At 49.3% G+C, this 27,055-nt stretch overlaps 1 protein-coding gene across 2 annotated transcripts in view; it reads right to left on the bottom strand.

Annotated features, from left to right (window-relative positions):
- PRKCH (protein kinase C eta) overlaps positions 1–27,055 on the bottom strand; it is a 112,997-nt gene that overhangs the window by 50,140 nt on the left and 35,802 nt on the right. Inside the window, exons 2-7 of one of the 2 annotated variants that reach the window (XM_060271345.1) lie at positions 21,593–21,656; positions 10,617–10,767; positions 7,631–7,665; positions 5,209–5,303; positions 3,377–3,506; positions 555–682 (exon numbers count right to left, since the gene is read on the bottom strand). In XM_060271345.1, coding sequence (XP_060127328.1) covers positions 555–682; positions 3,377–3,506; positions 5,209–5,303; positions 7,631–7,665; positions 10,617–10,767; positions 21,593–21,656 — 603 coding nt within the window. The remainder of the gene's footprint in view (positions 1–554; positions 683–3,376; positions 3,507–5,208; positions 5,304–7,630; positions 7,666–10,616; positions 10,768–21,592; positions 21,657–27,055) is intronic. The other variant, XM_060271350.1, reaches the window with a different exon arrangement.

Below are 27,055 nucleotides of genomic sequence, written 5' to 3'. Positions count from 1 at the left end.
CTGCCCGGACACTGAGGTCCAGTACTGAGGGCCTTCTGGCGGTTCCCTCATTGCGAGAAGCCAAGTTGCAGAGAACCTGGCAGAGGGCCTTCTCGGTGGTGGCGCCCGCCCTGTGGAACGCCCTCCCATCAGATGTGAAAGAGAAAAACAGCTACCAGATTTTTAGAAGACATCTGAAGGCAGCCCTGTTTAGGGAGGCTTTTAATGTTCAATAGATCAATATCCTTGACATGCTGGCTTAGGCCAGGCACAGGCAACCTTGGCTCTCCAGATGTTTTGGAACTACAACTCCCACAATCCCTAGCTAACAGGGCCAGTGGTCAGGGATCATGGGAGTTGTAGTTCCAAAGCATCTGGAGAGCCAAGGTTGCCTATGCCTGGCTTGGGCTATTGGGAACTGTATCCCAAGGACACCTTCAGAGCCACAGCTCTTTAGAAAAAGCAACACAACAAGTGACTATTCTTTTGTGCTCCTCTGTGCTGCGGGATTCGATTCGAGCTCCTGGCGTGGAGAAGAGGGGAGGGCCAGAGAGAAGGGACAAACAAAGCCTTACCCCATTTGGAGAAATGTTTCCTGGTTGCAAGCCCATACATGCCAGCGTCTTGGCCAGCTCTGCAGCGTTGACGCCACAGTTCGGTGCTACGTTGGCTTCGCAACGAATATGTGCATTCATTTTGCATACTGAAAGAGGGACAAAGAGTGAGAGGGGCAGGATCAAACTGAGCAATGCACAAGGTAATATTTCCATATACAGTGGTGCCTCGACTTAGGAATTTAATCCGTTCCGAAGGCACCTTCGTAAGTCGAAAAATGCCATTGGAAACGCAATTTCCCATAGGAATGCATTGAAAACGGAAAAATTCATAGGTCGAAGCAACCCTATCTAAAAATTCGCAAGTCGCAAAATCCCTATCTAAAGCCGCCACAGTTTTTTTCTAGATGTCGAGACATTTGTAAGCGTGCGGCCATTACCCCCATTCATAAGTTGAAAAATTCAGTTGTCAAGTCGTTCGTAAGTCGAGGTACCACTGTACCTGAATTAGAATGGCAGAAGGGCCATGGCATCTGCCTCGGGCACCTCTGCCCAGCTGTTTATGTTATGTGATTTATTAAATTCGTATATCTTCCTTCATAAAGGTAAAGGGGCCCCTGACCATCAGGTCCAGTCGTGTCCGACTCTGGGGTTGCGGCGCTCATCTCGCTCTATAGGCCGAGGGAGCCGCCGTTTGTCCGCAGACAGCTTCCAGGTCATGTGGCCAGCATGACAAAGCCGCTTCTGGCAAACCAGAGCAGCACATGGAAACGCCGTTTACCTTCCCGCCGGAGCGGTCCCTATTTATCTACTTGCACTTTGATGTGCTTTCAAACTGCTAGGTGGGCAGGAGCTGGGACCGAGCAACGGGAGCTCACCCCATTGCAGGGATTCGAACCGCCGACCTTCTGATCAGTAAACCCTAGACTCTGTGGTTTAACCCACAGCGCCACCTGGGTCCCTATCTTCCTTCATCCAAAGGATAAAAGATAAAAACATAAAATGCATACTAAAAACAAGAACAAAACAAACCAATACCCCACAAAAAAGCACATTTCAAAGGATATAGGATGTTAATCAGCCAAAGGCCTGGTTAAAGACTTCTCATTGCCAGCCAGTTATGAGAACCTGAATTTGCCTGTCTGACTGTCTGTCTGTCTGTCTGTCTGTCTGTCTGTCTGTCTGTCTGTCTGTCTCTTACCCAATTTCAAACTGAGGTGAGTTGAGAGAGAGAGAGCAAACCACCCGGAGAACATATAGGAAGTTGCCTTATCTGGAATCGGAATATCGGCCCAGCTAACTCAGCGCTGTCGGCTGTGACTGGCTCTCCAGGTTTCAGACAAGGGACACGAGCCCCACCTTATAAAGGACAAGTATGGGGGTCTCATTTGCTCCAGTGCAGGTGCTTACTCCCGGCCGAAGCATTTAAAAAACAACAATCCTACTATAAGGTTTTCTTCTGGTTCCCCATACTGAAAGATGATGTTTCATAGGAACGGAGGAAACTGCCTTAATCTGATCCAGACTATTGGTCTGTGACTGTCTACTTCAATATGGCCAACATTGACCTGGCAACATCTCTCCAGGGTTTCAGACAGCTGACAATCCCAGTCCTATTGGGAGATGCCAGGAATTGAACCTGGAACTTTCTGCATGCAAAGCAGATGCCCTGCTACTGAGCTACGCGTCATGGACTGGTTGGATGCAGAGGAATGCAAGGAGGAACCAGCTGGGGAACCTCCAAGAGAAGAAGGCCCAGAGCCCAGGGATTGGTGGTGGGATGGTGAGTGGTCAGAGGGAGAAGAAGGAGAAGACGGGGAGGAGGAAGTGTTGGAAGCTGGGGAGGCAACAAGGCTTCGTGAGCGGGGAGAGTCTGTGGCAGAGAGAAGTCCGGGGTCAGAAGCAGAAGCAGAAGCTGAAGCAGGAGAGGAAGGAGGCCAAGAGGCAGAGATGAGTCTGGCTGGGGAAGAGTCACGGGTGTCTGCAGGTGCAGTCTACCATTGCTTGGGAAGAACCCTGGAGAGGCAGGGACTTAGACGGCTGTGGGGAGGCAGGGACTTTCAGTCTCAGCAATTGATCCATGGGGCAAGACCTCCCAGGGATGAGTTGCTGTGCTCATTAGGCCTGACACTCAGCCAAGTCTCTGCGTATTGTGTTTTGGCTAATAAAGAGTTAACTTCAACTCGCACAGTGTGATTTACTGTCCACTTGCTCTTGACACCATCGCACCTCCCTTAATTTTAATAGGATTCCAGCCCTCGTGGTTCTGAAGAGTGATTTAGATAGGAACAGAAGAGGCCGCCTAGTTCTGGGTCAGACCAATTGGTCCCTCTAACTCAGTATTGTCTACACCAGGCACCCCCAAACTGCGGCCCTCCAGATGTTTTGGCCTACAACTCCCATGATCCCTAGCTAAGAGAACCAGTGGTCAGGGATGATGGGAATTGTAGTCCAAAACATCTGGAGGGCCGAAGTTTGGGGGTGCCTGGTCTACACTGACTGGCAGCGGCTCTCCAAGGTTTCAAGCAGGAGATATTCCCAACCGTACTTGGAAATGGTCTATACCACTGAGCCACAACACTTCCCACTTATGCTCAGTTTGTATATTTGCAAATAAAAGAATTATTACAAAGACACTGTAGTTCTCTGGTGCCAAAAGAAACCAAACCCTAGGGAGCACTGACTAGGGACTTTTCATTGTTTGAGGGGAAGTACAAACTTGAATGAATGTTCAACAGCTTTCCCTAGCAAACAGGAAATGCAAACCATCAAATGAGGAAGGGGCTGTTGGCCTTTTGCAAAAAAAAAGAAGAAGTGAGAAAGTGATATCAATTCTGGCTTACTTTTGCACTGTAGACCTTGCCTCATGATGCCCCAAAGCAAAGACCCGCAGTGGTCGCAGAAGGTGGGCACTTTGTAATTGTGGATCCGGAATTTGTGAGGGATGTTGATTCCAAATCTCTGCTCAGAAATCTGAGGAGGTAGCAGCAATAGAGGAAAGGCTGGTTAGTTGGGGAGATGGGAAATCAAGTAAAAATACACACAAGAATATCCTCCTCTCCCTCCCAGCAAAAAAATAAAAATACCATTAATAGCCAATGGAGGACTACAACTTCCATTGCCTTTCAGAAACAATGCAATGCTTTTCTAACTTCATCCTTTGTTTTTTATGGATTGGCTGTCTTTAAAGTCTTAATTCCAACCTTGTGATGCGGACAACTATTACGCCCATTTCACAGGTAGGGAAAGGAACTGGGGGACAAACAAGATGCGGCATCCGCCATGAGCTGGTACGAAGGAGATTTCTTTCCACTGCAAATCGCCATTGCAACTGGGACAAGGGTAAAGGATTGAAGCCTGTCTGTTCTCCCATATACACTAGCACAGGGGTTCCCAACAAAATTTTCTCGAGGACCCCTCATCGAGCCGCTATTGTGACAAGGACCCCCATTAATTCCTAATCCTAAAATTAAAAAGTGAGAGCCAAATTAAGAGTCTTTTTATATTTTATATTTATACATTTTTTACAGTTACAACAGAGTACTCCATCAGTATACAGTTAGTTTTAATTTTCAGTTCTTAATGAGATGAGTTAAATCTGTCCTTTGAGTCCATTATTTCTGAAATATTAGGTTCCAAACTTGAAACTTTCACTCTGAAATCCGACCGCATGTCGAGCCGATTCCTATATTGTTTTTCATGAAACAAGAAGAAAATGCTTGCTCACACCGATATGTGGTTGCAAATGGAAGGATCTTTTTCATTGCCTTATCTCTTATCCTTGCGGCATACAGCAGAAATACTGCCTCTATCTAATTCTAGTTTTGCGCTAGACTCTGCTCATGCAGGAAGCGGCCAAAACAAAAAATCTGTTATCATACGAAATATATTTAATATATTTTTTTATTCTAATAGGATCTTGAGGACCCCTCTGGCATAGCTCACGGACCCCTGGGGGTCCCCGGACCACCTGTTGGGAACCACTGCACTAGCAAATAAAACCAGCCACTCAAGGGCAAACTACTTCGCAAATGTGGGGAGAGCCATCACTCGTGGAGAGCATCTGCTTTGCTTGCAGAAGGTATCCAGGTTACATCCCTGGCATCTCCAGGAAGGACCAGGTATATCTTCTGCCTGAAACCCTGGAAAGTCACTGCTGGACAATTTTGTGGGCAATTCTGCTCGATAGGCCAAGGGTCAGACTTTGCCTGAGTCAGAGGATTAAGCCCATTGAAGTGAATGGACCTCAGGGGGTTGTGTTGGTGGGCTTCAGGACAAAGGTGGATGTGGAATCGGAACATAGGATGAAGTTGCTCCATCTCCGCAGGGTACACCCATTCATCTTTTATCACACAAAACCAACAGAAACTGGCACCAAGTACACATGCAAACCCGCAGCCTGAAAATGCATTGAACAAAGTGTGTTGCTATATAGAAACAGGCGGATCAATAATAATAATAATAATAATAATAATAATAATAATAATAATAATAATAATTTATTATTTATACCCTGCCCATCTGGCTGGGCTTCCCCAGCCACTCTGGGCGGCTTCCAACAGAAAAATAAAATACAATAATCTATTAAACATTAAAAGCCTCCCTAAACAGGGATAGAGAGGTGAATAAACTACATTGCAATAAGCTACAGAACCCCAAATGTGCAACTGTTTACCTTTACCTTTGTGTTCGCCTTGTGACTATTGTTCTGGCACGTGCAAGCCGTGACAATGAGATGGTGGCAGCGCTTGTGCACGACACACGTGCAAACTGGAAAACAGACGCAGGCGTGGGGGGGGGGAAGTGGGTTGAAACAGAACAGGAAGATGAGATCGACAAGAATCACTTGGAAGCCCATTGCAGGTAATGGTCTGTATTACACAAATCAGGGTCGGCATCTACTAGTTGCCCTGGAAAAGGGAAGCACCAACATTTTTATCCTGTTCTCAAAGGAGCTGCGGAGGTGGTGGGTAGGTGCTGGACTGGAGTCAAAGCACAGGAGGAAGGGGTAGTCTTAACCATTTGCCCCTGTGCAGATCCCCTAACAGCACCCTAGCTCAGTTGGTAGAGCATTAGACTGCTCTACCACAATCTCAGGGTTGTGGGTTTGAGCCCCACGTTGGGTAAAAGATTCCTGCGTTGCACGAGATTGAACTACAGTGGAACCTCGGTTTATGAACACGTCGGTTTATGAATTTTCGGTTTATGAACGCTGCGGACCCATCTGGAACGGATTAATTCATTTTCCATTACTTTCAATGGGAAAGTTTGCTTCAGTTTATGAACGCTTCAGTTTATGAACAGACTTCCGGAACCAATTACACCCATGCTTCAGTTTATGAACGCTTCAGTTTAAGTACTCTGCGGACCCGTCTGGAACGGATTAATCCACTTTCCATTACTTTCAATGGGAAAGTTTGCTTCAGTTTATGAACGCTTACTCCGCGGACCGTCTGGAACGGATTAATTCACTTTCCATTACTTTCAATGGGAAAGTTCGCTTCAGTTTATGAACGCTTCAGTTTATGAACAGACTTCCAGAACCAATTGTGTTCATAAACTGAGGTACCACTGTAGATCAGTGTTTCCCAACCTTGTGCCTCCAGATGTTGTGGGACTACAACTCCCATCATCCCTAGCTAGCAAGACCAGTGGTCAGGAATGATGGGAGTTGTAGTCCCAAAACATCTGGAGGCACACTGGTTGGGAAACACTGAACTAGATGACCCTCATGGTCCATTCCAACTCTACAATTCTAAGATTCTATGAAACCCCCCAAGCTGCCTGTTAACTACAGGGGCAGGGGTAGGATACAAACATCAAGGCAATTGCAACATTCATAGCTGATGACAGGTATATGTTCCATCAGTTTGTCTAATCCCTCCCCTGCTCTCCCCCCAAAAGACCCTCTAAGTTGCCACTAACTACATCTTGTGGCAAGGAGTTCCATAGGCTCATTGTCCACCACATAGAGGTGAGAAGAAGTGACAGACGGGACTACTCCAGAATAGACTGACCATCAATTGCAACCAATATAACTATCAACAGAGATTCTAGATTCAGGTAGGTAGCTGTGTTGGTCTGACGCAGCCGAAATAAAATTTAAAAAATTTTCCAGTAGCATCTTAGAGACCAACTAAGTTTGTTCTGGGTATAAGCTTTCGTGTGCATGCAAGGTACAGCGGGACCTCGGGTTACAGACGCCTCAGGTTACAGACGCTTCAGGTTACAGACCCCGCTAACCCAGAAATAGTACCTCGGGTACTTTGCTTCAGGATGAGAACAGAAATCGTGCTCTGGCGGCGCAGCAGCAGCAGGAGGCCCCATTAGCTAAAGAACAGTTTCAGGTTAAGAATGGACCTCCAGAACGAATTAAGTTCTTAGCCCGAGGTACCACTGTATCGGTCCAGTATATCTGAAGGAGCGTCTTCACCTCCATCGTTCTGCCCGGACACTGAGGTCCAGCGCCGAGGGCCTTCTGGCGGTTCCCTCACTGCGGGAAGCAAAGCTACAGGGAACCAGGCAGAGGGCCTTCTTGGTAGTGGCGCCCGCCCTGTGGAATGCCCTCCCATCAGAGGTCAGAGAGATAAACAACTACCTGACATTTAGAAAACATCTGAAGGCAGCCCTGTTTAGGGAAGTTTTTAATTTGTGACATTTTATTGTATTTTAATCTTTGCTGGAAGCCGCCCAGAGTGGCTGGGGAGACCCAGCCAGATGGGTGGGGTACAAATAATATATTATTATTATTATACCCAGAACAAACTTAGTTGGTCTCTAAGGTGCTACTGGACATTTTTTAAAATTTTATATCAACAGAGAGGCAGAGAAATTATTTGGCGATATCCACCTGCGTCATATGGACTCCGAAAGGACCCTTTCAAATCAAAATGGCCTTAGCTGGTATGACTAATGTTGGCTACCAGCACACCCAGAGAGGTGCATAACCTCAGCCTGAATGTCAACATGGGCCCGATTCACCGAGAACCAGCCTTGCGTATATCTCCCATTCATTTTAACAGGGTCTGTGCGGCAATAGAAAAAGGCCAATTTGTGGCAAGTGCATTTCGGCAAGAGAGAGAGACGAGCCACGGTACCTTGGCACTGGTATCCTTGCTTCCCAAATACTCCCCTGTTGGAGACAAAACAGAGAAAACGCATGACTCAGGATCAGATAAAAGAGCCAGAATCAGGTCATGTTTGTACACAACAACACAGTGGCTGGAAAAGCAGCAGTGACAGAGTTTACAATGCAAATGTGAAAACAACCTCTCCTTGAGCAGAGTCAGAGCAGACTGATGCAATCACGGCTAATCCTTTTTGCTTCCCTGTCCCCTGGACAGTGTTACGGAAAAATCTGGGTGCGAGGCTGCTCTGCCACCCAGCTTGTTGGGCATGAGCCCGCGGTCCACTGCGGAATGAAAAGGAAGGAGTCCAGCCACCACCTGGAGCAAAATAGGATCCCTCCTCTTCAGAGAGGGGGGAATTTGCGGGCGGGACCCGCTCTACGCTGCGAGCAGGGGGCGTGTCCGGCCCCCTGCTCCACCTTTACCTGCCGCGCTCTGGGCTGGCCAATAGGGCCAGCTGGGGGCGGGGCTACCGGGTTTTAAAAGAGCGCGGCAGACTCCAGATCGCCCCTTTTCGCCCAGCTGCACCTCATCGGATCTCCCGCCCACCCTCCCTTTAGGTTTCCCCTTAAGGTGTTCTCTTTGACCTTGCTATGGACTTCGGTTGGTCGCCTTGGTTGCCCAAGGGGCCTGGTAGGAGTTTTTTATCCAATTGGCTAATTGGCACCGGCCTCTTGGTTTTTTCGCCTGCCTCATAGCAATTCGTCACAACTTCTTCAGTATTTGGCAGTAGGCATTGGAATATGGAGTTGTCTGGTGTGTTCGAGGACTGGTTGTGGCCATCATCCAACCCTCCTTTTATAGGGGTATCCCCTTAAGGGATCCGGCAGTCGTGGATCCCGTCCTACGCCCTGCTGGGGGCTAGGGCCATGGCATGACCCCCGGTGGCACCAGGGGGAGCTTTCAGTTGTATTTGCATCAACAGGCTCCTTCCTTGGGGTGTTAACCTGATATGACCCCCCGCTGAGCAGGGTGGAGTCACGCTTGCTAGCGAGTCCAATGCCTAAGCCAATACCTCTCACTTGCTTTAACCAATAAAGTTGTGGCCTTATTCTTCCCACTAACTCTAATACCATGTGTCACTGTGTCTTTATTTATCGCGGGGGGCGGGTCCTCGAACCGCAACAAGGTTTATTGTACAATAGGTTCAAGCCATGGGCGTACCCAGGATCAAAACTAGGGGGGGGCAAGGGGAGGGGCCAAGGCACGGAAGGGGAGGGGCCACAAAGTGGGCGGGAACGGCGCTCCGCCGGGCTGTGCCCCTCCCTAGCAGCAGGGCTGGTAGGCGGAAGCGGAGCCCAGCCCAGCGGAGCGCGAGTTCAGCGTTCCCGCCCGCCGCGCCGCGCTCTCTGGTTCCCCGCCGCGCTTGGCCTTGCCAGAGGGCGCGACGGGGAGCTGGAGGGAGGGCGCAGCGCGGCGGGCGGGAACCGCGAACTCGCGCTCCGCCGGGCTGTGCCCCTCCCTAGCAGCAGGGCTGGTAGGCGGAGGCGGAGCCCAGCCCAGCGCGAGTTCGGCGTTCCCGCCCGCCGCGCCGCGCTCCCTGGTTCCCCGCCGCGCTTGGCCTTGCCTGAGGGCGCGCCGGGGAGCTGGAGGGAGGGTGCGGCGCGGTGCAGCGGGAATGGCGAACTCGCGCTCCGCCGGGCTGTGCTCCGCCTCTGCCCACCAGCCCTGCTTCTAGAGTAGGGCAGCTGCCCTAACTTGCCGCATGGTGGGTACGCCCTTGGTTCAAGCCAAGACTGAACACCGAGAACAGGGTTACAAGAACTTTTAAAACTTCCCACCTGAATCCCATAAGGCATTTCAAAAGCGTCATTCCTACATTTAGTTACATAGCTAAACGTCAGAAAAGGAGAGGTACATACAATATTAACATACTGGTAAACAAAATTAACATAAGGGTTAGGGCAAAAGTAAATGTGTGATAAGTACTGGGAGGAACTTCTTGAGTATCCACAGAAAAAGAACAATAAGGTCCTGGCTTTGCAACGTCTGTCACCTGGGTGGGTCTGATTATGGGATTAGGTAAGGCCAAAAATCAGCTCAGCAAAGTGCCTCTGGGCACTTCCTGGAGTCCCTTTTCAAGGGCAAAATAGTGTTGGAATGGGGAAAACTGGAGTTGATTTTATATGGTTTTTAAAGCTAGGTAAGGGACCCAGGTGGCGCTGTGGTTAAACCACTGAGCCTAGGGCTTGCTGATCAGAAGGTCGGCGGTTCGATTCCCTGTGACGGGGTGAGCTCCCGTTGCTTGGTCCCAGCTCCTGCCAACCTAGCAGTTCGAAAGCACCTCAAAGTGCAAGTAGATAAATAGGAACCGCTACAGCGGGAAGGTAAACGGCGTTTCCATGTGCTGCTCTGGTTTGCCAGAAGCGGCTTTGTCATGCTGGCCACATGACCTGGAAGCTATACGCCGGCTCCCTTGGCCAATAATGCGAGATGAGCGCGCAACCCCAGAGTCGGTCACGACTGGACCTAATGGTCAGGGGTCCCTTTACCTTTAACTTCCCTGAGCTGTCAAGTCGAAAGGATACATTTATGCATAATATTTATAATAAAGATATGTCCGTCCCCCCCGGTGATTTCCATAACAACAGACATAGCAGGTTCATAGGCTTCTCTCGTGTATGTAAAAAAACCCAAACCCATACATTTAAAGAAGGCTTGCTATTTTTATACTCTCTCGGCTCAAAGCTGACTCCCCCCATGGGAGTGTTGGTCTGCCGTAGTTGAAACAAAATAAAAAAAAATCCTTCCAGTAGCACCTTAGAGACCAACTAAGTTTGTCATTGGTATGAGCTTTCGTGTGCATGCACACTTCTTCAGATACCCATGGGAGTCACTGCATCAGGCAGAGGCCCCTCTTAGCAGTTTAAAGACCAATGGATTCATGTGTCTTGCTCCTCTTCACTCCGATAGAGGCAAGCAAGGGATTAGCAAGAGACAATGGGAAGACTCTCACCAGATAAACTCCCGGCAGTGCGAGCAGTACGTGGGTTGCCGCAAGTAGGTAGCCATAAACTTGTGCCCGTTGACTTGGTGGACTCGGCGCCGCATAGCCCGCTGGCGCTTCCGGGTGAAGTTCTTAAATATTCTGTCCCTCTGGAGAGTCCCTGTGTGTACAAAGATAAAGATAAAGGAGACAGAACAGGGCAGCAAATGCTTCTCAGTACACGTTTGCCACTCTTTTCGTTTAATTTTCAACCACAAGTTATCTCAAACACACTATCTTTAAGCACCTTCATTCCTTGCTCCTCCTTATCTCCTCTCATCCCCCTCATTCTCTCTGCTCCATCAGCCACCCAATCATCTTCTGAAACCCAGGATTGCCACTTCTGCGGTCATATGGTCCCTATCCTGTCTTTTTTTGCTTGCAGATCCTTTCCTTTTGTCTCAAAGCTCTGTTTGAATCGCTGCAGTGTGATCACATCGTATGATCACCCAACTTTCAATCTTGTGCAGTTGGATGCCAGCCGGCTGGAATTGTGCAAGTTAACTGCAGAGAACCTAAAAGCTCTTTTTGCGCTTTTAAGAGGGAAAAGCTTTCAAGCTCTCCACCCTGTTGACCACCTTGCTTACCAGGCTCTAGGATGCTCTCAGGAGATCATGCATAAACTCGGACAGCCTTGCAAGAGCTTGCGAGAGCAGCGTGCCAGAAGGTAAGGTAAGATGCTCGGGCAAGGGCACTTCCAGATTCGAGTATACACTTTTTCCGTATATGCACCACCCCTGGAATATACCCCCCCTCACAAGATGCAATCATACTATACTGTATGGCAGGGGTTCCCAACAAAATTTTCTCGAGGACCCCTCATCGAGCCGCTATTGTGACAAGGACCCCCATTAATTCCTAATCCTAAAATTAAAAAGTGAGAGCCAAATTAAGAGTCTTCTTATATTTTATATTTATACGTTTTTTACAGTTACAACAGAGTACTCCATCAGTATACAGTTAGTTTTAATTTTCAGTTCTTAATGAGATGAACCACTTTTTAACCAACGGTCCATTTTTAACTACGCAAACTGTAGCTTCCGCGAAAAACAACGCTTTGTTTACAAACAGTACTGTTTTGCAAAGAGGCAGCGCGCGCCAGGGAGGAGGGAGGGGAATGGAGAAGACAGGGTACCTGCGCAGTAGCGCACAAATGAAGCCAACGCGCGCAAAGCATCTTGGGGAGGTGAGCGTTAGTAGAATGCGCGCGCTGCCTCTTTGCAAAACAGTAGTGTTTGTAAAGCGCCACCTAACGGCATACAGCAGAACTACTGCCTCTATCTAATTCTAGTTTTGCGCTAGACTCTGCTCATGCAGGAAGCGGCCAAAACAAAAAATCTGTTATCATACGAAATATATTTAATTTTTTTTTTTATTCTAATAGCATCTTGCGGACCCCTCTGGCATAGGTCCGCGGACCACCTGTTGGGAACCACTGCTGTATGGAAACTGTGGCCTTCCAGATGTTGATGGCAGAGGCTACCTCCCATTAACCTCCACCAGTTGGGCCAGAAAGCAACATCTGGGCAACATGTTGGATTGGGGAAGATGTATTGCAGTCTTTAAGCTGTGTGCCTCCACCTATATTCAACCTGTATATTTGTAAATACATGCAAACATCGCCAAACACCTGGAAGTCTCCGGTGACCTCCTTCCAAAGGAAATCAAACCTGTGTAAGCACCGCACCCCTGAAATATTGGAGAAGTGAAGTGCACATAACACTGTATTAAGGCTACCACCAGATTAGCTGAGTTTCAAGATGATTAACTGATTAACTGATTAAATTTGCATATGAGTAGGAAAAAAAACCCAGTGTTCTCAAAAACACCAAGAGGAGTGTTAAGGCATTGAATGATGGTTTCCAAAACTTGCTATTAATTTCTTCCAGTTCTTCAGAATGGCTATTTTTAAAACTGCACATCACAAACTTCCTGTTTCCACACTGACACACGGCTCTTATAAGTGCCTTTACACCCACTTGTCTGTCATTCTGCTCCATGACTGGCCAAGGAAAGAGCCAGGTAGCTATTTCCAGATCACACTTGGACATCGCACATCAGGAAAAGGGCTTGGGAACTGGATTCTTGCACAGTGAAGAATTTGGACTGACATCTGTTTGTCTAGGGTGGCCACTTATGTATTGCCAAAGTGAGCAAGGAAAGGAGTTGCATATGCTGATTTATATGCATAGATGCAAATTTAGCAATAATTGGTTGCATCCAGTTAAGTCCTACCCAGAATAGACCCACTGAAATCAAGTTACTCAAGTCCATTGATGTCAATGATCCATTCCATGAATTAGACAACATCTTCTCCTTCTTCTTATTTGGCAATCACTTGTAGCCGAGTAAGATTGTCTTCCATGAACACGGTCTTAACGGTGTGTCCATACATGACCGTGAAGGCCAATTCTGAATCCACACATCATTCCACAGTGGGGACCTGGGTTTCCAGGCAGAAGTTGATCACAGTGAGGGTTTGCCAAACGTGCCTTCCTCTTAGCACGTTTCTCCCTTGCGTTCTGAGTTTGCATGTCTTCAAAGCCCATGACACCTTTGGTAAAGGCTGTTCTCCAACAGGAGCGCTCGCAGGCCAGTTTTTCCCAGTTATCAGTATTTATACTACTTTTTAAAAAGATTTTCATTGAGAGAGTCTTTAAACCTCTTTTGTTGACCACCAGCATTACGCTTTCCATTTTAAAGTTCGGAATAGAGTAGTTGCTTTGGAAGACGATCATCAGGCATCTGAACAATATGACCAGTCCCACAAAGTTAATGTTGAAGAATCATTGCTTCCACACCGGTGATCTTTGTTTCTTCCAGTACACTGGCATTAGTTCACCTGTCTTCCAAAGGCACCGTTGAAGGAATCTTTCAAGGAGTTGGAGATGGCATTTAGAAGTGGTCCATGTTTCACAAGCATATAGTAAGGTTGGTAGTACATTAGCATTGTAAAGAAGCATTTTGGTTTCCCTGCAAATATCCCGGTCCTCAAACACTCTGCACTTCAATTGGGAGAAAGCTGCACTTGCAGAGCTCAGGTGATGCTGGATTTCGGCATCAATGTCGGCCCTTGTGGAAAGATAAAAAGGTAAAGGTACCCCTGACCATTAGGTCCAGTCATGACCGACTCTGGGGTTGCGGCCCTCATCTCGCATTACTGGCCGAGGGAGCCGGTGTATAGCTTCCAGGTCATGTGGCCAGCATGACAAAGCCACTTCTGGCAAACCAGAGCAGCACATGGAAACGCCGTTTACCTTCCCACTGTAGCGGTACCTATTTATCTACTTGCACTTTGACGTGCTTTCGAACTGCTAGGTTGGCAGGAGCTGGGTCCGAGCAACAGGAGCCCACCCCATCGCGGGGATTCGAACCACCGACCTTCTAATCGGCAAGCCCTAGGCTCAGTGGTTAGACCACAGTGCCACCCACGTCCCTCTTGTGGAAAGATAGTGTTCAACATTTTCCAGCGTTACACACTGATGTCAACGATCCATTCCATGACAACATACCAGGGACTCAGCTACATTAGTAAAAATAAAACATTATAAATGCGTTGTCACACCAGATGGCGCTCTAGAGTTAAAATCGGAACTCTATGAAATTCTCCATTGTGAGTTTCTGTCCCAGAGGGACATGCTAAGAGGAAGGCACATTTGGCAAACCCTCACCGTGATCAACTCCCACCTGGAAACCTATGTCCCCATTGCGGAAGGACGTGTGGATCCAGAATTGGCCTCCACAGTCACTTACCAACTGACTGTTAACACCATGTTCATGGAAGACAATCTTACTCAGCTATGAGTGATTGCGAAAGAAGACGACGGACAGTACATACATGGAAATGTATTGCAAGGTGTGTGTGTGTTTAAACAAAACAAAACAAAACTGTGTTATTAGGTCTTGTCTTTTTGCATATGAGAACTCTGCCAATGATTCTGCATTTGAATTGCTGCTTTAGTTCTTGATCTGTGCCTGGTTCCAGCTGCACACCTACTTTTGGTCCACTGGTGCTAACAGCCAACTTCTGCAAAGTGTTGGGACCTACCGTATATGCCTTGCCCAGTCCTGAGATTGTTCAACATTCCACTCCCAATATCTCTACCTGTTAAGTTCCACATTATATTTGAGCTTTCACACATTGCAAAAGCCTCTTTTGGAATTCTAGTGGAATACTGGTGCAAGGTTAATATTCATTTGCATGTTATTGCCTTCCGGGGGGGGGGAGAATCTGTTTTCAGGTTGATTGATTGATTGATTGATTCATTCATTTATTTGAATACTGCCCTATGCCCAAAGATCTCTGGGCGGATCACGACGTAAAATGACAATATGAAAAACACAAAATGCAAAATAAATATAGGAACAAAAGCTAACCAATATTCCCCGCTTCCACAACACATTTTTAAAGGGCATTGGATGTCAATCAGCCAAAGGCCTGGCTGAAGAGGAACATTTTTGCCTGGCGCCTAAAGGTGTATAATGAAGGCGTCAGGCGAGTCTCTCCCCCCCCCCCCTAGGGAGAGCATTCTCCCTACCACTGTAGAAAATGTAATATGAAGAACATAATATGGGAATGAGTACTAAAATTGTGCTATACTCCACAACGGTTCCATCATATTCCACGATAGTTGTGGAAGAGCCTTTTACATTGTGTACAAGCTCAAATATAGTGTGGAAATCGCAACATGTCGCGGAAATGGAATAAACTGTCATGTCAATGCTGTCTAGATGCCTCCCTGTCTCCCAGAACTGAAGGGTGTGTGTGTGTGTGTGCGCGCACACACACACACACATGCGCGCACACACACAACCCACTGGTTTTCAGCTAAAGAGCTTGACCATTTTCCTCAGTGAGGACAAAGTAGGCTTTATACTTCATCGGAAAATGGCAGAGCTTTCATCCTGACTCACACCAGCCCTCCTCTTCCTTCCTGCAGCATCCGGGTTTTCCCAAAGGAGCCAAATTCCTAAGCAGGTGTAGGCCAAGGTGATCCAGCAGCATACCTTAGATGGGTTATCTGTGATTTCCACATGCCACATGGGGAACTAGGATACAATACGGGTTCCTCTGGTTGTCAGGTGCTTCTATCACTTCCCTCTCCCACCTTGACTCCTACGCAGAGGAAGGGAAGCAGGAATATTCCCTCCCCAGTCCATTTCACATTCAGAACAAGTGCATTTGGCTAAACCTACCAGGCCAATGGCTCACTGGAAGGACAGATCGTGAAGCTGAGGCTCCAATACTTTGGCCACCTCATGAGAAGAGAAGACTCCTTGGAAAAGACCCTGATGTTGGGAAAGATTGAGGGCACTAGGAGAAGGGGACGACAGAGGACGAGATGGTTGGACCATGTTCTTGAAGCTACGAACATGAGTTTGACCAAACTGCGGGAGGCAGTGGAAGACAGGAGTGCCTGGCGTGCTATGGTCCATGGGGTCACGAAGAGTCGGACACGACTAAACGACTAAACAACAACAACCAGGCCAATGATTATAGGAGTAATAGTTCCTTATTTCTCACAAGATACCTGAACATCTCTAACAACTGAAGTGTAGGCAGGTTCCCACAAGGCAAGACACAGTGATAACAGCAAGAACCTTTATCATAACTGAAGAACAGGGACAAAGCAGTTGCTAATATACATTTCTGAGGGCCTGGACCACTCCTACTCCCAGCGTGATTGGCTGTCTAAACTTCCAAGCTGCGAATCATGACTCAGAGTTTAAGGGCCAATGGCAGAGGCCCAAATCCTGAAATGTTCTGTGATTGGACATCATGCAATGAATCAGAACACAGGAGCTCGGAATCCTTAGTCTAGACCAGGCACCCCCAAACTTCAGCCCTCCAGATGTTTTGGACTACAATTCCCATCTTCCCCGACCACTGGTCCTGTTAGCTAGGGATCATGGGAGTTGTAGGCCAAAACATCTGTAGGGCAAAACATCTGTAGGGCAGTTTGGGGATGCCTGGTCTAGACCAAAGCTCAGGCAACACCGACCACTGAATACATAACACAACGATGTCTCAGATGCCTGCAAGCGCAGCAACCTGCCTGCCTCTTTTTTGGAACTGCTATACTCACATGGGCAGGAGACATATAATCGGAAAACACGGAGAAGAGTAGAAACACTTGGGTTTGCCCAGACAACTGCCTCATTCCCCCAGGAAAAGCATTAGGCAAAAGGTTCTCTCGACAAAAAGTGGAGATCTATTGCAGCAAATCCAGCCGCCCTGTTTGCATGTGTGAAAATTCCAAATTGGAATGGCAAGCTGAGCTAAGGTGCAAATTTCAAATGTCATGAAAATATAAGAAGAGGCTCAGGGCAGTCTCGAGCAGGTCGGGCACCCTGGCGCTGAGGGGCGGAGATCGCTCCGGCGCCCCCACCCGCGCCACCGGGACTCTACCTAGAGCTGGCCCTGAAGAGCCTGTTGGATCGAGCCAATGGCCAGGGCCAGCTCTAGGTAGACCCCCGGTGGTGCAGGGCACCACGACGCCGGCCCGCTGGCTGGCCAGTCCGCCCGCCCGACGCGCAGCTGCGCCCACGGCAACCGCGCTGTGCCTGCCCGCCCGCCCACCGCGCTGGGAAACGGGGCGGGGAGGTGTCGGAGGGATCCGTCGCTCCACGGCGCCAGGGGCACTAAAGACGGCCCTGCCAATGGCCCATCTAGTCCAGCATCCTGTTCTCACAGCAGCCCAGCAGATGCTCGTTGTCACAGGAACCCCTGAGTGTTGGAATTTTTGTGGGTGTGTTTTTGCATTTTTAAAAAAAGAGTGTTTCCAGTGTCGTTTTTTAAAAATAGATTCACTTCTTTAACTGGTGGTTTTTTTCTTTTTCATATCTGTAATTACGTGTTTTACACCTGTTTTAATTTATGCCCTGAGCCACCTTTGGTCCTGTCCTGGAAGTAAGGCAGGATATAAATAAAACAAGCAACTAAATAACTTGCTGTAACACTTGGACAATTCATAGGAAAAGTCTGGGCTTACTAGAGAGGGTCAAATAGGTTACTGACTCCTTGAGAGGAACTTTCAGCTGAGCTTGTGAAAGCTTGGCATCTTAGAGCACCCAAAAAATGTCATTACGGAGGCAGAGAAGTCATTCAGCATCTCTGGGCAAGGCATTGCATATGACACCAGTTTTACCTCTCTCTCTCTTTTGCAAGGATGAGGTTGGGCCAGATTAAGGAGAGGAAGTGTTTGGCTCTGTGCTTCAGGTTTCCCCATGTTGCTAAGCATGTTCTGCCTTTGAGCAGATCACCTACAACACATATTTAGGGTGCTATAGAATAGAATAGAATACAGTGGAACCTTGGTTTACGCCTACCTCCGTTTACGAACGCCTCGGACCCAGAAGTGTTTACATCCGGGTTTCGCGATGTCATATGCGCAGAAGCGCTCTGCGCAGTGTGCGTATACGCAGAAGCGCTCTATCAGTGCTTCGCGCACGCGCAGAAGCATGCCTTTGGCGAGCGAACACCTCGGCGAGTGAACGCCTCTGCGTAATGGATTGAGTTCGCAAACCGAGGTACCACTGTAGAACAGAACAGAACAGAACAGAACAGAACAGAATAGAATAGAATAGAATAGAATAGAATAGAATAGAATAGAATAGAAATTTATTGGCCAAGTATCAACCATACTTGGAATTTTGCTTCAACTACATTGCATTGCAATGTAAAGAAAAAATGTATCTCATACAGACACTATTCCGCTTACAACACAACAGCACAGCGAAAAGACCCCATACCACCAACTGGCCTCCCTTCCGCCCATAACTACAGATTCAACAATTTGATGGCACAAGGAAAAAAGCTATCCCTGTGCCTAGACATTTTTGTATATAGAGTCCTGTACCAACGTCCGGATGGGAGTAAATCAAACAAGTGGTGACCAGGATGCAAAGGGTCTACACTGCAATTCTCTCTGCTCTCTTCCTGACTCGAGCAGCATAAAGTATCTCTGTTGGAGGCAAACTAACACCAATTACCCTCTCTGCAGTTCTTACTGCACTTATGCCACTGTAACAGTCATGGATTATTTTACTGGGAATTGTAGCTCCGTGAGGTTTAAACTATAGTTCCCAGGATTCGGGGGGGGGCACGTGTTAAAGATGTACATTGCGGATGTGACCTACATATTTTTAGCAGTGGCAAAAAGCTTTGCAAACGGAAAGGAACAAGTGGCCGAAGTTTCCCACAGCCCAAAGTCACAAGGTGACAAACATGCTCTGCATTTGCGGAAGGGAAGAACGATACACTCCAGGACCCAAGGCAAGCTGAAAATTGTCTGTCTCCTTCTCAAAACATATTGTTTATCACCAACCCACCCACCCCCCTTCTCAGGGCTTTGTCAGCATTTCCAAGCACATCTCACTTGCTCAGACTGGAAGCAACGTGTCAGACAGATTCGTCTGTACTTCAGAGGTAGGTACACCTTCTGCAAATATAGCCGAGCATGAAATATTCAGCAACCAGCCCCATAAAAATTGCATTAGTAAATTCTGAATTTGCTCCCTTTGATCTGCTTGTGCTGCCTACAGCCTCCATTTGTTTTTGTCTTAAAACTGGGGATGGGACTCTGAGCCAATATTCCCCTGCACGCATAACATTATTTGCTCTGTTAAGCCACAGAGAAAGGCTAAACAGCATGACAGGGAAAGGAGTGTGTTCTGGGAAGATCCTCATTCAAATCTCACCTTCGCTATTAATTCACCAAGGAACCTTAGTGCTTTAGAGCAACTTGGTGTCCCCAGATGTTTTGAACTTCAGCTCCTGTCCAAAACATCCCAAGGGCTCCAGGTTGCACAAGGCTGCTTCAGAGTGTTCAAAGCACGGTCCAAACACATCACCGCCATCGCCAATATCCATGCTGTCAGCAGGAATCATAGAGTTGGAAGAGACCACAAGGGCCATCCAGTCCAACCCCCTGCCAAGCAGGAAACACCATCAAAGCATTCTTGACAACCTTAATTCTGTCAAGAGAGGCAGAACCCTTAGGGTTCATCTGCCAGGCGCTTGCATACTGTCAATGGGCAGAGCCTAGACAAAAGTGTTCTGGGTTAGCTAAAATGGAATTAAAACCACCCTGCTTCAATTTTCAACCACGGCTTACTCAGATGAGAATTTTCAACCCAATGCAGGCCTACTGAGAAGCAAGGCCCACTGGGTTTGACGGAGTGCCAGATAAATAAAAGAATTTTATCTGATTATCTTTTCAACCCAGTACAGCCAGTGGCGTACCAAGCCCAGGTGGTACCCGGTGTGGCGCCTGTGTGGCGCCCTGTACGGACTGCGCATGTGTGGCATCCCGCGCATGTGCACTCCGCACGGGGTGCCGCACATGCGCAGTCCGTACGGGCTGCCACTGGTGCACGGCGGACGTATAGGCTGCCGTGCAAGCGGCACCCTGAGTGTCACCCCCCCTCCAGGGTGGCGCCTGGGGTGGCCCGCTCCCCTCGCACCCCCTTGAGTACAGCTACTGTACTGGGAATCTAGTGAAGTCATTCCTTCCTGGTTTTCATGTGCTGCAAGGGGCAGACCTTGGTAATATGCTGCCCTGTGTGAGGCCAGCATTTGTCGCCCTCTCCACCAGTCCCAGCGGCACCGACTTAAGCCAGGTAAACAAGGCGCCTGACTTTGGGGGAGGAGGCACAAGGCTTTGGCGGCGTCCTAGAGACCTCCTACCTCTTTCCCAAAGCCCGGCAAGCACTTCCTGGGCTTTGAGAAGGAGCTCATTGGTCTATTTAGCTCAGTAGTGCCCACACTGCCTGGAAGCATCTCTCCAGGGTGACCTACTTGAGAGATGTCGGCTATTTAATTTTTAGGACCTTCTGTATGCAAATCAAATGCTCTGTCGCTGATCAGCCTCAGTAAGTTCTTCCTCTTATGTCCCCTGAACATCATTCATGGGAGGTAACTGTGGTTCCGATTATTCTTCTTGCTGTGCGTAACTTTCTAAACTTTTATCGTGCTCCTCTTTACTTGCCCTTTTTATTCCTGAATGAAAGAGACCAAACCATAGGTCAAGATTTGCCAAATACCAAACAAAAACTCTTCATGTATGCTACAAACGCAGCAAGGATGCTACTGGCACAAAGATGGAAAAGCGATAAAATACCAACCGAAGAAGAATGGCAAGAAAAACTTTGGGAATACGCTGAAATGACAAAACTGAAAGACTTCGAAATAAGGACAAAACAATCCTTTAAGTAAGACTGGGAACCATTTCCGGCCTACATAAAGAATCAATGCAAAGAATTGGACTCATCCAGTAATCATTTTCAATTAGCAAAAATTATATAATTTATAAGTTAAAATATTTTTTTAAAGGAGTGAAAAAGGAAATACGCAGGAAATGATATTATTTTGAAATAAACCAGAGAAGAAAGTTGAGGGAAGTCTGGGGCGGGGGGATGGGGAAATTTTGGAATTGTGAATCATGCTATTTGTTAGGATGTAATATTGGGGGGAAATGGAAAACTTAAAAAATTATAAAAGAAAAGAAAGAGACCAAACTGTTCTTAATTTTCCTGGAAGAGGACTTGTTCCAGGCCCCAGATCCACCCCAAGGCATGAGAGACTGCAGGATTGAAAGGATTTTACGCACCCTCTCCTTTCCTAGCGCATCTAGATTCCACCTTAAGTTTTCCCCTTCTGAATCTGCTCTTTAAAAAGACACCACCAGGGCTCAGATATGCCCTTCGAATTCGCTCTGCAGCTTGAGCTTGTTAAAGGAGATCTTTGCTCCCATCCAGGTATCCCCTGCTTTTATTCCGACAAGGGTGCTTAAGCTATGTGAACCCCTGGCAATTATGACATCCTTACATTCTGCTCAGTGGCCACAAGAGACTCTTGACTGCGGCAGCTAGAGGCTAATGGTGTGCTTTGTGTAAGCTCTAAAAATATAGCTGGCAGGCAAGGGGGGAAATGGTATTCCATTTACCTTCAGTAAAGCTTCCTGAGAGAGTTATTGCTACAAACACTTTCCCTTCTGGTTCCAGGTCCACCTGCAAAAAAGGGAGAAAATATTAATTATTATTATTATTAAATTAATTTATTGAATGCAAGCTGCCCAAAGGCAGGGAACGTCCCTTACTATAATGCGGAAAGATATCTATTTATTGCAATTCCCTTTATACCCTACTTTTTCTCAAGTGCGCTCAGAGTATTGCATATTGTTCTCCTCACTCCCAATACAGTGGTGCCTCGACTTATGAATTTAATCCGTTCCGAAGGCACCTTTGTAAGTCGAAAAATTTGTAAGTCGGAAAATGCCATTGGAAACGCGATTTCCCATAGGAATGCATTGGAAACGGAAAAATTCGTAAGTCGAAGCAACCCCATCTAAAAATTCGCAAGTCGAAAAATCCCTATCTAAAACCGCCACGGTTTTTTTTTTCAGATGCCGAGACATTCATAAGCGCGCGCCCATTACCCCCATTCGTAAGTCGAAAAATTCAGTTGTCGAGTTGTTCGTGAGTCGAAGTACCACTGTATTGGTTTATTTTCAATATTTGTAGACTGCTTCCCCCCCACTGTGAAAATCTCAACCATCACATTATAGGAACGGACCAGACCATCGCTTTCAGCTCCCCGCCACCAGTTAAGATCAGGGCTTTTGTTTTTCCAGACCAAGTTTAGTGCTAATTGGAGGGTGGACAAATCAATCAGTTTCAGTTTCCCTGGTTTTCCCAGTCGACTCAGAGGAAATCGTCTGCATTTCTCCCAATAAGTAGATTTTTCTACGCAATTTTGCATCCTGTACACAATTTTGCAACGGATTTTGCACGTGTCACAGTGGCCGGAGTGGACTACTTCAGAGTAACGACGCTACGCAGCTCTGCATTTTATTCTTTTATTGGTGCTGCGTATTTACAGTGCTCAAGTCATTGCTATTTACACGGAGCGATGTTGTCAGTCGGTTTCAGAACCTCCTAATGGCTTTTGGCGCGTCTTTCTCCAACACAAAAGCTTTGGCAGACCCATCCTCTTGCCCCTCCTCTTCCTGCGTAATTCTGGAGTTGGAGGGATGGGTCTTCCCCCCTTGCTTGCCCCTTCCTGTCCCACCTGGGACCCTGGCTCCTCTACCTTGCCTGAGCCTCGGACACGACTTCCTGCTTCCCCACTGGAATCGGAACTCTCCCTGCTTTCCCCTTTGCTCGGGGATGGGCTTGAACTCAGGAGGGGAGGGACTTCGCGATATCCCCTGTCCCTCACATCCACCCCCCTCCCAAGCTCTCCTTCACCCCTCCCCAGGCCCCCCCCATGTGTCGGTGACGACTGGAAGCCTAAGAACTCAGTGCTCTCCGAGCCCGTTGGTGTGAATACCTCCCCCCAGTCCTGCGAGCCCCCCCCTTCCGCCTGGGCGGACGGGAATCCCAAAAAGTCCGTGGCGTCAGAGCTGGTGGGGGTAAAAACGTTCTGCCAATCTGCTCCTTCCTCTGACTGGGTGGATCTCGGTGACACCCATACCTCATCCTCTGGTTCCTCAAACTCCGCTTCCCAGCGCCATGGTGAGCTGCTCTCCCGTGCCTCCTCCTCCTCCCCCTCCCTTTCCATGTGCCAGGGCTTGGGTCTGTGGGGAAAGAGGGCGTGAAATTCTTCCACCAAGAATTCCTCCTGTATCTGAGTGGCTGGGACCCATTCATTCTGGGACGGTGGAGCATCCTCCCATGCCATGAGGTACTCCAGTCCCCCCACCCCCCACCTTGAATCCAGGATGGCCGTGGCCTCATTGAGTTGCTCCCTGCCTTCCCTCTCCCCCCCTCCCTCGGGGGTTTGTTCGCTGTCTCGGAGCCTGCTGCTTTCCCTGTACGGCGACAGCAGCGATCTATGAAACACTGGATGCACCCTCATGTCCTCTGGCAGTGCCAGCCTGTATGCCACCGGGTTTACCTGTTGCGTGACCGTGAAGGGGCCCAGCCTTTTGGGTGCCAGCTTTTTGCACCTCCCTCTGGTGGGAAGGCCCTCCGAGGACAACCACACCTTGTCCCCCACCCTGATGACCTCCCCTTGTCGCCTGTGGCGATCTGCCCCCTTTTTGTACGCTTCCTTGGCCCTCTCCAAGTGTTCTCTGAGCTGCTGGTGCACCGTCTCCAGTTCCTCTGCCCAATCCTCAGCCTGTGGGCCCTCCTCCTCCTCCTCCTCCCTCTCCCTCTCTGGGAAAGATCTGAGGTCGCGCCCGTAATTGGCCTTAAAGGGCGACACCCCTGTGGAGACGTGCACTGCATTGTTGTAGGCAAATTCTGCTAGTGGCAAGCGATCCACCCAGTCCGTTTGCCGCTGGCTGACGTAGCATCTCAGGTACTGCTGCAGAATGGCGTTGACCCTCTCCGCTTGTCCGTTGGTCTGCGGGTGTCTAGCCGTCGACAAGCTGACCTCCACCTGCAGGAGGTTCATGAGCCGCCGCCAGAACCTGGAAACAAATTGGCGGCCACGATCCGAAATAACCCTTAAAGGTAATCCATGCAGTCTGAAAATGTGATCAACAAACAGTTTGGCTGTCTCTTCTGCCGAGACTGCCCTGGCACACGGTATAAAGTGACACATTTTGGACATAAGGTCCACCACCACCAACACTGCAGTCTTACCCCTGGACGAAGGCAGATCTGTGATGAAGTCCATGGACACCACTTCCCACGGCCTGTGTGGTGTGGCTAAGGGCTCCAGCAACCCTGGTGGCGCTGCTCTGACCACCTTCGCCCGCTGGCAGGTGGTACAGCCCCTTACATAGTCTCGAACATCTTCCCGCACCCCTGGCCACCAGAAGTGTCTCATGACTAGGTGAGCGGTTTTGTCCCTTCCAAAATGCCCCGCTGTAGGGTTGTCGTGCATCTGCTTGAGGACCGTACGTCGAAGCTGGGTGGTGGGTAGGTACAGCGCACCCTTGTAGAAAAGCAGCCCTCTGCGTTCTGCAAAGTCTTTTGCCTGCTCCCTCCCCCCTCTCAGTTCTCTGAAGATGCGGTTGGCAAATTCATCCGCTGCCGTCAGTGCTGTGAGTTCTGCCTCGCTCACCACAGCTGCTCCGCAGGACCATGCCGACGGGGGGAAAATGTGCCTTGGGGCTGGTGGCGCCTCCTCCTCCATGTACTCTGGCTTGCGGGAGAGGGCATCCGCCCTGACATTCTGCTCCCCCGGGATGTAGTGGATGGAGAAGTTGAAGTTCGAGAAGAACTCTGCCCACCGTATCTGCCGCTGGTTGAGCACCCTGGCAGTTCTCCAGAACTCCAGGTTCTTGTGGTCTGTGCACACCTGGATGGGGTGCTTCGCGCCCACCAGGAAGTGTCGCCAGTGCTGGAACGCAGCGTAGATCGCAAGAAGTTCCCTATCAAACACTGTGTAGTTGCGTTCAGGCTGTGTCAGCTTCCTGGAGAAGAAGGCACAGGGTCTCCACTCCCTGTTGGCGTCCAGTTGCAACAAAATTGCGCCCACAGCTTTTTCAGAAGCATCTGTCTCAATGCGTAGGGGCGCGTCCTGCACCACATGGAACAGGTTTTGGTCTGAGGCGAACACTCTCTTGAGGCTTTCGAACGCTGCTTGCGCCTCTGGTGTCCACTTGAACTTCTGCTTGCCTCTCAGGCAGTCCGTGATGGGAGCCGTAACGCGAGAGAAGTTCTTGATGAACTTCCTGTAGAAGTTAGCGAAGCCTAGTAGGCGTTGGGCATCTTTGCGCGTCCTGGGGCTGTGCCAGTCCAGGATGGCCTGCACCTTGTCCTTGTCCATCGCCAGCCCCTTGTCTGACAGCTTGTAGCCCAGGAAGTCCACCTCTTTGGTGTGAAACTTGCACTTCTCCAGCTTCACATACAGGTGGTTCTCCTTCAGGCGTTGCAACACCTCTCTGACATCTTTCACATGCTGCACTGGGTCATTCGAGTAGATAAGGATGTCATCTAGGAAGACCAAGCATTTCCTGAAGAGGAGGGACCCCAGGACGTGGTGCATGAAGGCCTGGAAGCATGCTGAGCCCCCTTGCAAACCGAAGGGCATCACCAGATATTCAAAAGAGCCCAGAGGCGTGAACATCGTGGTTTTCCATTCATCTCCTTCCCGGATCCTGATCAAGTTGTACGCCCCCCTTAGGTCCAGCTTGGTGAAAATCTTGCCCCTGCGTGCCGCTGTCAGGAGATCATCCACTCTGGGCATGGGGAAAGCCACGGGCTCTGTCACCGAATTCAGCCGTCTAAAGTCCACCACAAGACGGCGCTGTTGCGTGTCTTTCTTGTCCACCCAGAAGACCGGGCTGCCCCCTGCTGCCTTGCTTTCCCTTATGAACCCCCGCTTGAGGTTCTTGTCGATGAAAGCGCGCAGATCCTCCAGCTCCTGGTCTGACATGGCGTACAGCTTGGCTGGGGGTATCGTCGCCCCTGGCACCAGGTTGATCTGGCAGTCAAAAGGCCTGTGCGGGGGTAGGTGGTCGGACTCCGCTTCGCTGAAGACCTCCTGCAGGTCCCAGTACTGCTTGGGTATTGCCTCACCCCCTTTGATATGCATGGTGGCCACCGTGGCTATCGGAGGCCCCTCCCCTGGTTGGTGCTGCATGCAATGTTCCAGACAAAAGTCTGACCCAAACGTGATGCACCTCTGGTGCCAACTGATGGAGGGGTCGTGGCGCGCCAGCCAGCTCATGCCCAAGACGATGGGGGGGTCTGAGATGGTGGTGACGTTGAACGCCAGTGTCTCTGAGTGCCTTCCCACCGTCATTCTCATGGGGGGGGTTTGATGTGTGATGGCCCCTCCCAGCAGCTCCCTGCCGTCAATGGTTGCTACGTGCAGAGGAAAATCCAACTGCAAAAGCTGGATTTGGTGCTCTTCTGCAAAGCTTCTCGAGAAGAAGTTGGCGGACGCCCCACTGTCAATTAAGGCGAGGACCGTCAGGGGATAGCCATTTGGGAGCGTTAGCGTCACTTCTAGAACCACTCCTGCTCTGGGAGGGGTGGGCTGGCTCTGCACCTCTCTGTGCGGGTGGGCGGGCTGGGGCTGTTGTCTGCTGACTGTGCCTGGCTGCTGCCCCTTGTCTCCTGCAGCCAGGCTTTCCCGTTTCCCTGCTGTGGTGCTGCGTCAGTGGGGGAGGGCACCACCGTTCCCGCCTTTCCTTGCCACTCCCTGCGATGTGGGCAGTCTCTGACGAGATGCTGGGGTGAGTTGCAGAGAAAGCAATTCCCGCCCCTTCCCTCCTTGCGTCTTGGCGCCGCTGGGGTTTGAAAAGCCCGCGCGCGCGCGCTATCAATCTGCATGGGCTCCTGGTCCTGGCTGGCTCCAGGCGTGGCCTGAAAGGGTTGTTGAGGGAGTGGCTTCTCCTGCGACCGTGGGAACCAAGCCCGCTTTGCGCGCGTCGCTTGCTTGTCGTTCCACCGGGATTCCTGCCTCACCCCCACCGCCAGAGCTGCTTTGCTCAGCTGATCCATAG

Source organism: Zootoca vivipara, chromosome 1 (assembly GCF_963506605.1).
Source record: "Zootoca vivipara chromosome 1, rZooViv1.1, whole genome shotgun sequence".
NCBI classification, from domain to species: domain Eukaryota; kingdom Metazoa; phylum Chordata; class Lepidosauria; order Squamata; family Lacertidae; genus Zootoca; species Zootoca vivipara.
This window is presented reverse-complemented; position numbering and strand designations above follow the sequence as displayed.